The sequence below is a fragment of the Dasypus novemcinctus genome, chromosome 24, assembly GCF_030445035.2.
Source record: "Dasypus novemcinctus isolate mDasNov1 chromosome 24, mDasNov1.1.hap2, whole genome shotgun sequence".
NCBI lineage: Eukaryota > Metazoa > Chordata > Mammalia > Cingulata > Dasypodidae > Dasypus > Dasypus novemcinctus.
In genome coordinates this window covers 2,432,537-2,444,708 of record NC_080696.1, presented here as the reverse complement: position 1 = coordinate 2,444,708, position 12,172 = coordinate 2,432,537, and the positions used below count along the sequence as shown (strand labels likewise).

The 12,172-nt window shown below is 46.9% G+C and overlaps 1 protein-coding gene across 5 annotated transcripts in view; it reads right to left on the bottom strand.

Annotated features, from left to right (window-relative positions):
* Positions 1–12,172, bottom strand: part of ATRN (attractin) — a 301,223-nt gene that overhangs the window by 218,860 nt on the left and 70,191 nt on the right. For all 5 annotated transcript variants that reach the window (XM_058287460.2, XM_071211515.1, XM_023590451.3 and 2 more), the window contains exons 3-4: positions 9,354–9,467; positions 526–654 (exon numbers count right to left, since the gene is read on the bottom strand). In XM_058287460.2, coding sequence (XP_058143443.1) covers positions 526–654; positions 9,354–9,467 — 243 coding nt within the window. The remainder of the gene's footprint in view (positions 1–525; positions 655–9,353; positions 9,468–12,172) is intronic.

Here is a 12,172-nt window from a genome sequence, read left to right as displayed (position 1 = left end):
GCAGTTTATGAATTTAATTGCTGATGAAAAGTAGCATTTCTTCGGGGGAGAAGAGAAAAGGCAAAAGCAAGCCACAACGCCCAGAGGCTGCCTGGTCTGTCTGTCCATCTCCTCTATAACCTCAACTAGGCTGTCACCAACGGGCCAACTATGGGGACAGTCATTATACTGTTAGTCCTCATATCCAGCAAAGCCCAGGTGTTTCCACCTGCTCGCACTCGAATGCCCTGCTCTTCCACCAGAAGCACGTGTGCCCCAGCAGCGGCAAGACCTGGGCTGACACTGTGGTCTAACCACTTCAGCAACTCCCTTAGCCTTTCCCGACAGTTTCCGTGATTATAAAGTAAGTAGAAAGACACTGCCCACCTCAGTAAGTTTTTCAAAGAATTTAAAAGAGAAAACCCATCTAAGTTGCTTAGCATGATAGTTGGCACAGAGTAAGCCCTCAATAAATGGTAGTCATTAATCCTGTTAACGTACAGTCTTTTGAATAAAGTCACAGATACTAGAGGTATGTTATCTTACTTGTAAGTGATATTAAATCCAGTCAAATTGTAAGCAGCATCGCTGAAAAAGTGCAGCAGGGCATACCCCGACGTGGCCACCACCTCAGGGACAGTCTCGTTGCCATCTCTCTCAGGAACAATGAGGCCACTGGAAGGAAAACAGCTTTCTTACACAGACAAATGGTACTGCGGCAGATACAAACATTCACTTGCAATCTTCCTTACGATTCTAAAGACCACAACCAGAGTGGGGGCAAACTCCTGTGACAAACGAGCAGCGCCACTGACTTAGCTGCAGGACAGATCCAGTTCTTTTGCGAGGGTCTCCTCAAGTCTGGGCTCCACTTCTAATGAGATTTTTTTTTGTTTTGCTTTTAAGATTTCTTCTATTTATTTATTCCCCACCCCCCTCGTTGTTCATGCACACTGTCTGCTAGTCTCGTCTTCTCTTTAGGAGGCACCAGGAACCGAACCTGCAACCTCCCATATGGGAGAGAGGAGCTCAATCCCTTGAGCCACCTCAGCTCCCTGGTTTGTTGTGACTCTGTCTTTCCTCTTTGTGAGTCTTTGTTGAGTCATCTTGTTGGGTCAGCTTGCCTTCTCCAGAACCAAACCCAGGACCTCCCATGTGGTAGGTGGGAGCTCAACTGCTTGAGCCACACCCTCTTCCCTTTAATGAGATTTGAAATCAATGGCCTGTTCTTTCATTTTATTATTTTATAAAACCATTTTTATAATGCTCATTTGAAAACTGAGTAAAATCTTCAAAATCACATAAAGTAACAACTTATAAGAATTTGTGAATGCCAAATATACACTATTAAAAGCATACAGAGGGAAGCAGACGTAGCTCAAGTGATTGGGCTCCCATCTACCATACAGGAGGTCCAGGATTCGATTCCTGGGGCCTCCTGGTGAAGGCAAGCTGGCCTGCGCAGAGAGCTAGCATAGCAAGATAACACAACAAATACAGACACAGAGGAGAGACAATAAGAGATACAGCAGACCAGGGAGCTGAGGTGGTACAGGAGACTGAGTGCTTCTCTCCCACCTTGGAAGGTCCCAGGATCAGTTCCTGGTGCTGCCTAAAGAGAAAACAAGCAGACAAAAGAAGAACACAGAGTGAATAGACAGAGAGAGCAGACAATGAGGGGCAGGGGGCAGTGGGAGGAATAAATAAATCTTTAAAAAAAATAAAAATGAAAGACATATGGAGGAGTAGCTGTAGCTCAGTGGTTGAGCTCCTATTTCCCATGTACAAGGTCCTGGGTTCAATCCCTGGCACCTCCTAAAAATAAAAAACCAACACTCACTGGGGAGCAGGTGAAGCTCCGTGGTTGAGCACCTGCTTCCCATGTACAAGGTCCTGGGTTCAATCCCTGGTACCTCCTAAAAATAAACAAAAAACCAACTCTCATTGGGGAGCAGGTGAAGCTCAGTGGTTGAGCACCTGCTTCCCATGTACAAGGTCCTGGGTTCAATCCCCAGTACCTCCTAAAAAGACCAAAAAAAAAAAGACATGAAAAGTTAACATAAAAATAAAGAAGCTAGATAAACAATCACCCATTATCCCAACATTATGAGCAATCCGATGCCTGTTCTTTGCCCAGCTGATATCATTTTAAAATGTCACCACCTGCTAGGAGGTCCCCAGAACCTCCCTCAGTCCAGCACACAGCAGACACTGAACGAGCGTCTGGAGGCTCCTGGGAGAGGGGATGGCTGAGTCGAAAGGTCTACCGGTGCCCTCAAGGCTTCCGCCACGTCATGCCAACTCGCTGTGTACCACACGATATGGTGGTGTGCAGTCCCACCAACAGAGGACGATGAGGGCCCACCCCATCTCACTCTACCAACAAGGACTGCCAGGCTAATTTAACCTCACTACACGAAAAGCAACATTTTAAAATTGTGACTTTACCTTCATTTTCTTTACTTTAAAAAAAAAAGATTTATTTACGCCACCGCCCCCCACCCCATTGTCTGCACTCTCTCTCTGCTGTATCCACTCCCTGTGTGCTCTCTGTGTCTGCTCATCTTCCCTTAAGGGGGCACTGGGAAACTAAACCTGGGACCTCCCATGTGGGAGAGAGGTGCTCAATCGCTTGAGCCACCTTCATTCCCTGTTTTGTTGTCTCTCATTGTGTTTCCTCTTTGTGTCTCCTTGTTGCACCAGCTCACCATGCCAGCTCTCTGTCTTGCTTATCTTCTCCGGGAACCAAATCCAGAACCTCCCATGTGGTAGGCAGGAGCTCAACTGCTTAAGCCACATCCGCTTCCCTTGATTGTTACACTCCTCAGCTAGTATTTTCCTAGTTTACTCGTTATTTGCCTTTTCTCTTTTGTGAGCTGCATGTCCATGACTTCTACCCAATTATTGGTTAGGTTTTTTAACTTCACTATCACCATTACCACCAGCCCATTCCGGAAAACCCTAAATCCTTCCCTCCCTTTGCAGTCTGCTCCACACCCCACGCCTCATCTCCTACCACTCCCACCCTTCCCTCATCAGCCCCATCCACACCAGCCACCTTGCAAACACCAGGCAGACTCCACTCAGGGCCAGGAAAAGCTTCAAGCTCCTCCACACGACCTAGAAATCCCAGTTACTTGTAGAAGAAATGCCTGCTAAGGTCACAAAGACAAACAGACAAGTGTCATCAGGACAGCACCACCAGAGCCGCACAGGCTGAAAACTCCCACACGCCCCCACAGGAGCCGGTTAAATGAGCCATTACACATGTGTAGGTCCCCACAAGTGGGGCGCTCCTCAAGGCATTCTGAGAAGTGGGAAAAAGCAAGCTGCGACACAACTGGCCTAGTATATGTGTAGGTTTACATCATTTATGTAATTGCATAGAGAAGTGACAATGAGAACTTTTAATTTGGAAACAGAACTCTAGAAGTCTCAGAGCTCTGCAGGTGCCCTGGGGGTTGCAGAACAGTGAAGCATGCTCTTGGATTTCTTCATCCTCTAAACACCTACACACGCCACCACGTGAGAGGCACTGTTCTGGGTACCCGGGACACAGCAGTGACGGCACCAACGTCCTTGGCCTTCATGGAGTTCCCATTAGGGAAGCAAGAGCTCATCCCAGAAAGAGCCCCTCACCCACACCGTCACACACGCATCAATCCCGCGAGAAGGCCGCGATGGCAGCTGGAGAAGGCCTATGGGAGAGACGACCTGAGGGACGGCTTTACCCTTACTATGCTGGCACTGCTGCTGCACTCCAGCATCCCTTGAAATGAAGCAGGGCCAGACACAACTGCCCCAAGAGAAACTGACACAGGAAAGGGCTTGGGCCTCAGTCTCGTGGGCACCCTGCACTCCACCAGCAGCGAGAAGGGGGGCACCAGTCCTGGATCCGTCTGCCTGGGCAGGCCACTGATATCCCCCAGCTCCCTCCTCTGCTCGCTGTGACGTGGTGAGGACCCAAACATGGAAGCACGTGACGTGCTCGCACTAGGAGGTGCTCTGTGGGCGGCAGCTAACGATGTCATTTCATGTGTGGACATTTACCTGCAGGACAGACGGCAGAGCTCGTGGAGGGAGAAGGGTGGGAGGTCATCTGCACTAGATGGCCACCAGGCTGCAGGAAGTGCATCAGCGTCAAACCGTGACACCTGTGGAGTATGCTTACTTCTCCCAGAAGAGTTTAGTGTGAAAACAACTGGTTTTTGACAAAAATAAATTTTTGCACAGTCTCAGACCAGCATGCGTGGCAATGGCAGGCATGTGGGTACGGAGGAGATGCTGCAGATGTGCCATTCAGCTGCCAGCCTGAACCGTCCACTGCCTGTGCCTGCCCCGATGTAGATGAATAAAGGAGCCAGTTGTTCCTCTTGAGCAAAGCAAGAACTGCCTGCCTGGGGTTCGTCACAATCTTTTATTTTAAACCTAGAGAACCACTATTTAAAGTAACTTTTGAAAACCCCTGATCTAAGTTTTTTTTAACATGTTCACTATCCCTCTGCATATGATTTAGAATAGAAAAGATAACCTCATAATCATCAAGCATATAAATAGGTACAGTACTTAATACTAATCAACACACTAACCAATGCATAAGTTTCTCTTTGAACTGCAACTGACAGCTTTAAGCTCCAGGTTTGCAATATCATACACGTTACCCCTCCACAGGAGCAGGCCATAATGCCAATTGTGTTTAAGTTCTTTTTTTTTTTAATAAAGATTTATTTTTTTTAACTTACTTCTCTTCCCTTCCCCCCGCCCCCGTGTCCATTCACTGTGTGTGTTCTTCTGCATCCGCTTGGATTCTTGTCAGAGGCACCGGGAATCTGTGTCTCTTTTTGTTGGGTCATCTTGCTGCGTCAGCTCTCCATGTGTGTGGTGCCACTCCTGAGCAAGCTGCGCTTTTTTTCCCCCGCAGGGCGGCTCTCCTTACGGGGTGCAATCCTTGTGCATGGGGCTCCCCTAGGCGGGGGACATTGCTGCGTGGCAGGGCCCTCCTTGAGCGCATCAGCACTGCATGTGGGCCAGCTCATCACATGGGTCAGGAGGCCCTGGATTTGAACCCTGAACCTCCCATGTGGCAAGAAGATGCTCTACCCATTGAGCCAAATCCATTTCCCTGTGTTTAAGTTCTACTCACATCACTTTGGTAATCATTGCTCCACTTGGTATGCCCTTCACACACCTGGCATGTTCTAGCACCATTGACCCTAGAGAGAGGCTAGGAAGATAGGTTCCAGTATTCCACCAGCCTGGTGCACAGGGCGCTTTGGCACCATGAAATAGAGCCAGTCTGGAGGCAATGTCCACTGTGCATCTGGTCATATCGAGCTATTGCTGGCCACTGCAGGAGTTTGAAACCACATCATCCTCTCCACTGACTTCAGGAGCACAACCAGAGATGTATCTTTATTGTTTCAGGGGTCAGTGACCAACCTAGCCAATAACTCAAATGGAGAGGCAACCTGCAGTGTATTGAAAGCTCAGTTTGAATGTATAAGAGACTTTTACAATATTTAAGTCCATCTCTTTTGATTTTTATACACTTTCTAAACATTTCCAATGCAGTTTATAACATATCAAATACTTTGCTTTTTACTTCTTTTTTTTTTAAAGATTTATTTATTTATCCCCCCCCCCCCCCCCCCCGCCCTGGTGGTCTGTTCTCTGTGTCTATTTGCTGCGTCTTGTTTCTTTGTCGGCTTCTGTTGTCAGCGGCTAGGGAAGAGTGGGCGGCGCCATTCCTGGGCAGGTTGCACTTTCTTTTGCGCTGGGCGGCTCTCCTTTCGGATGCACTCCTTGCGCGTGGGGCACTCCTGCGTGGGGCGGCACTCCTGCGTGGCACGGCACTCCTGCATGGCGCGGCACTCCTGCGTGGCGCGGCACTCCTTGCACGCATCAGCGCTGCACGTGGGCCAGCTCCACACAGGTCAAGGAGGCCCGGGGTTTGAACCGTGGACCTCCCATGTGGTAGACGGACGCCCTAACCACTGGGCCAAGTCCGTTTCCCTGCTTTTTACTTCTAAACCTTTACCATGATGATGTAAATTATAGAGATATTTTGTTTTGGCAACGCAGGAAGGAGTACTTTGTCAATTACTTTATGAAAACTGAAGATTCCCAATGGTATCCCAAAGGAATTACCTTTCCTTACCAGCAATGTAATACAGAGAATGAGGTGGTCTCTGACAGGTTTCTCTGTCATGAAGTTACCTTTTGCAATTAATATCAATTTAGGTTTCTAACTAAAAATGGCTTCTTGGAATTAGCCATTTAAATGCTTCAGTTTAGAAATGCTTTTACAAACTCTTTATAAGTAACCATAACCACATAGACTAGTTACCTTACATAAACTTATTAAATCACAGTTATGACAGCAACCAATGACATGTACTTTATCCATTTAAGAGAGGGGAGATCTACATTTCCTTTTTTAGCTTAATTTCATTAAATACGAACTTACAATTTTCATCATTTTAAAGATTTAATACATATAAGGTTAATTTATTACTTGGTATTCTATAAACCAGGAAGATAAACCTAAGCTAAATAGAGTCGGAACTGTTATAATTTATGCAAGGGATGTTCTTTTTCTTCCCTTTACTAAGATATGTTTAATGAACCTGAAAAACAACATAACTGTCCCAGGCGGACGTGCGCTCTGAGAACACACTGAGGGCGCAACCTAACTTTACCAATGTTGTGTATTTTTACTAGTTATCCTTAATTTGGCAGATCTTGGCCTTTGCAAGACTGTAAGTTCTCAAGGGCAGAGATGCAGAAGGACAGCCAGCTACCTAAGGCCAGGCGCCAGGGGCGAGGATGTCAACACCTCCTGGTGAAGGAGGGCCCAAAACGCCAGAGACGCTTCCCTTGGGCCAGTGTGGTTTCGATCACGTGCTGGACACACTGACCGCATCCTGCTTCCACAAGGCTTCCTTTAAGAGCTCTTCATCACAGCTAAACAACTGCCCCATCTATATAAGATCTTCTTAAAAGAAAACCTCGAAAGGAACAATCTTTTGAAGAATGTTCTTGGGGGAGCGGGCAGCGGGGCATCACACCCCCTGCTCCGTCGCCATTCCCACCACTTCTGCCCCTCCCACCACAGACCCCAGCAGAGGGCCTGCTCCTCAAAAGGGCTCTGTGCATGCATCTGCCGAACGCGCCGCATGTCACAACATGGGCAATGGGAAAAGACCGAGAGAGGAACTCGCCCAGGGCCCTCGAGCTGACTGGTAATGGGCCTCTATTTCTCAAACAAATGTTATTCAAAACTTCAGTGCATGGAACAGATAAATGTGATCAAACAGTTCAAACTCAGATTAAACTTCACAGTCTGCAATACACCAAGAGAGACTACCGGTTGAACTAACACAGTACAACCCCTTCACTTTAGGTTTTAAAAAAGCACTGCAGTGATCTATTCAAGTAAACACAGACACTTGGGCAGAATCCAGATTAAAACTCCACATCCTCCGAATCGTATGTGGTTCTTTTCTACTGTTATTGGCTCCTGGCTGACCTCTTGGCCCTGTCCCTCCTCCCCACCCTGGTCACCCGACCTCCCTGGCCCTCCCAGGCCAGTGGTACCACCCCATCCTCTCCACCCCAGCCACTGGTAACCCCTGCCCTCCACACCCTGGTCACCTGGTACCACTGAGCTGACTCTCCTGACCACAGCGGCCCTCAGCCCCCAGGGCCACAGCCCTTCTGGCCTACAACAGTGGCCCTCAAGTTGTTCTGCCCATCAGTGCTCTAGGAGTATTTATGCTTTGGATAAATTTCAAGTTTTAAAAAAATATACTTTCAACACTATAATTTTAAAAAATTCATACCCAGGCACGTCATAAGTTAAATTTTAACACAACCAGTACAATCATTTATACCATCAGTTAACCAACTTTTTCTGGAAACCTATGAATTCTCCCACCTTGGCACATTTGCTTAACTTCTTCTAAGAGGCCCTGATTATAACAAGTGTAGCCTTGCCCTCGTGCTGGTGGCAGTGGTGTGGAACCAGCGTGCCCGCTCATCAAACACACCACTGCACTGCACGGAACCATGGGTTTAGACCCCGTTTGTCTCATATTCCTGCGAGGGCTACTGGCAAGGTAACTCAAAACACCTGGCCCCTAGCAAAGGCAGTCACGCTAATGCGACAGGTCATTCTGGGCTGGTGGTGGAGTTCTGGGCGCCTCTTGCTATAACATGAGGCAGGCCTCAAGTGCTGGCATGCAGGTGTGCAAGCCCCCATCACTTGGACAAGGACGTTTTAAATGTCTAGTATGGCCTTGCCTTTGGGCCAAGAAAGAAAGTGGTCTTGAAAATGGCCACAGTCCTCATTTCAAAGACATGCGGGAGAGATGTAAGCCAGGGGGTGGGGGTGGGGTGACACGGGCATGTCAGTCCCTATCTACTCTGTCCTTTGCTCCTGGGGAACTGCCTGCTGCTCCTCATTCACGTGGGACATCAACCAGGCTAGTCCACATGAGGAACACAAAAAGTATTTGGCTTTTTTAAAGCCAGGGAAACAAAACATCAGAGGGAAACAAATCTAGAAAGTCATTTGCAGATGAAAATCAAACTGACAACTATGGTTCCCTAAGGAAATGTGCATTTTAGAAATACGTATATAAAAAATCCTCTATCACGTAAAAGGAAGAAAAACATTGGAATTCCCAAATGGTAAGAAACATAATACATAACAGTCATTTATTGGTAATGAAAACTCAAATACCAAAACAATTAAGAATATCCCATACATGTGGTGTTCACCTGCTTTAATTACTAATATAGAATACAGTTTTTGGAAAATATCGCCATAGATAACTGTACATTCCTCATTCTCTGCAGATAACCACTCTCCATTTTATGTGTATCCCTTCCAGAAAGCTTCTTCCCTCATCCTTATCAACGCACACAAGTAAATACACACACGCGCGTGCACCATTTCACGTCAACTCAACAAGGAGCTCCTGCAGCCAACCCAATGAGGGACACAGCCAGGAACAAGACAGACATGAGGCTTCCATTTTTCCCAGAAATGATATCACTCAGTATATTGCTCACCAAACATTAAAAAATGCAAACGTCACCACCACGAGGGCAGGTAAAGCCGATACTACTATCACAATTGTAAAGAAAAGAAACAGAGAGAGAGACATCAAGTAATGTGCCCGGAACTGGCACAGCAGCTAGAAGGGGCCCTGCCAGGACCAGCACGCGAACCAGAGCTCCAGGCCAGCACTCTTTCCACAAGATACAGGCAGCAAGTGAATAGGGGTAAATCACTAAGGACGCAATCTAAGAGGCAAGTCTACAGTCAGAAGTTCAAAGACCACTGACAGGAGTTTATGCAACAAGCTTACCTGAAAGCAGCAACCAGAGGTGCGTAAATTGAGTCCCCATCATAAACATATAAATGGTCCCAACTACACTCTGTAGCAAAATGATTGAAACGAAGTCTCATTATTCTGTTTGGCCTGAAAAGAATAAAACAGTAATTTATAATAAAGTAATCACCAAACATTTGAGAAGATATATATATAATTTGCATGGAGAGAAGAAACTGGCAGTGTGTGAAGCGTTCCCCCAGGTGTGAACGATCTGAGAACTTACTCCACGGCAAGGACCACCCAGGCCCACCTTCCGGCTCATGCCCAGCGCCCAGGTGAAAATCTCACCAATTCCCATTTTCCAAAAGAGAGAAACCTATCCACTCCTCCTACCTCTCTCAAAAACTCAACCTCTCCCGCACAACTAAAACCTTCCCATCCACTAAACCTGCTTAGGCACCATGTATTTTATATGTGTTTTTGTATTTTATACAAAAAACAAAGTCTCAAAGTCCCGACTCTCCCTTCAGCTGCTACCCACTCTGTCTCTCCTCTCTTAAAAGGGAAACTTCATGGAAGACTGCTTTCTCCATTTCCTCATCACCTCCTTGCTCTAACGAGGCTTCAGCCCAAACACTGAATCTAAAAAGCTCTTGGAAATATCACCACATTGCTAAACTGTAGTGATTTTCCAGTCTTCACCTGACTTCCTCTAACCCCTAGAAACCACTCTCTTCCCTGGATTTTCAGGGCATTTCCCCAGTTTTCACTCCGTCTCCGCTGACCAGACCCAGTCTTGAGGAAGATGCTCCCTGGTGCCTCCTGCTGTGGTAGAACCAGCGCAAGCGCAGGGCCTGGCCTTGGGAGGGGCTGGCAGCGCGGGGGGTCGCCAGGCTTCCGCTTCGGGGTGCTTCCTCCCAGCCAGCCCCCAGTGCAGGTGCATCTGTCCAGGCTCAGGGCAGGCTCTTGTCCGCTCGGGAAGGCCAGTGCCAGTGCCAGCCTCTTCAGAAATGCAGGTGTGTGCTCTTCCCTACCTGACTCGCCCGGGTGTCTCGGGCACCTTGAACTCCTGACGCAGTGCGACCCGTGACCAAGCAGGCCCCGACTCAGTGAGTGCCCCCAGCATGCAGCCAGGCCGCTGAGCCAGAGCAGGCCTTTACACCTGACATATCCCCCTGGCTGCATGTTTCTAAACTTTTTTTCATAGAAAATTTTCAAATACATATAAAAGTAGACAGGTAAGTATAATGAACTTCCATGTACCCATCACCCGGTTTTAAACATTAGCAACACAACGCAAATCTTGTTTCATCTATACCCCTTTCGATTTCCACCTGCCCTCTCCCACCTTGAATTGTTTTAAAGAAATTCCAGGCTTCTTGTCATTTCATCCATAAATATTTCAGTATGTACTTTGAGGTGATAGGGAAGCTCATTTTAATTTTATTTTTTAGGAGGTACCAGGGATTGAAGCCAGGACCTTTCATACAGGCGAAGCAAGTGCTCGACTAACTGAGCTACACCCGCTCCTCATTTTAGTTTTTAACAAAGACACAAAACCATTTTCATGCCTAACAAAATAAAAAATAATTCCATATTATATAATATTCACTTGGTTTTCATATTTCCTGCACTATATCATAAACATCTTTTAATTTTCATTAGTTCAAATCAGAATTCAAACAGTATCTGTACATCACATTTGCTTGGAATGTAATTTAAATCTTTCAGTCTAAAATATATAAGATTATATATTACACACTAATTTTTCATCTTCTACCTCTTTCCCCTATTTTTTCCCTTCTTCCTTTCTTCTTTTTATAATTTTTTAAAAAGATTTATTTATATACTGTATTTATCCCCCCCCAGGTGGTTCTCTCATCGGTCTGCTCACTGTCTGCTCGCCTTCTCCAGGAGGCACCGGGAACCAAACCCTGGGCCTCCCACACGGGAGGTGAGTGCCCAACGGCCTGAGCCGCATCCGCCCCCCGCGGGCTGCAGCGTCTGCTGGCTTGTGGCATCCAGCTCATTACGGTGGGCACGGCATCTATTCATCTTCTTTAGGAGGCACCGGGGCCCAAACCCAGGACCTCCTGTGTGGTAGGTGGGCACCCAACTGGTTCAGCCATATCTGCTTCCCTTTCCCTTCTCTTTTTGAAGAAACCTGATCATCTGTCCTATAGAATTCCCCACCTTTTGGATTTGGTTGATCTCTATGCAGTCCAAGAAAAGTTCTGTTAACTCCTAAATTTTAATGTCCAGTGCAGGCCTTACCTCTCAACCCACCTGAGTCATATAAACCGACTTCCAGACACAGCACTTTGTATCTCTCCAGCATCAGAGATAGATCATGTCCTCAATTAAAGCCTGATTCTCCCTCCAAACCTCTTCGAGCCTCTGAACATGGCACCTCCATCTGCTCATGCTAGAAACCTGGGAGCCATCTTACTCCAGCATTCCAATACATTACTAACCTCTGTCTATTCTATTTCCAAAATACATTTCAAACGACCATTTTTCTCCACCTTCACTACCACCAACCTAGTCCAAGTTAACATCATCTCTAGCTTGGCCTACTAAAATAATCCCCCATTATCCACAGATAATCCAGTCTCAGTAACCAGAGTAAAGTACGCAACATGAAAATTTGATGCCATTCTCTATTTAAAACCAACCTGTGGATCCCATTATTCTTCAGACAAAAGCCCAAATTCTTACTATGCCAGCAAGACCTTGTCATGCCCCCCCAGCCCCCCACCCCACCCCCGTTTGTACCCCCCCTCACCTGCTCCCAGTGCTAAGGAGACTCACAGAACACTCCTTACCTGGCCACCTCCTTCTCCTCCTCTTGT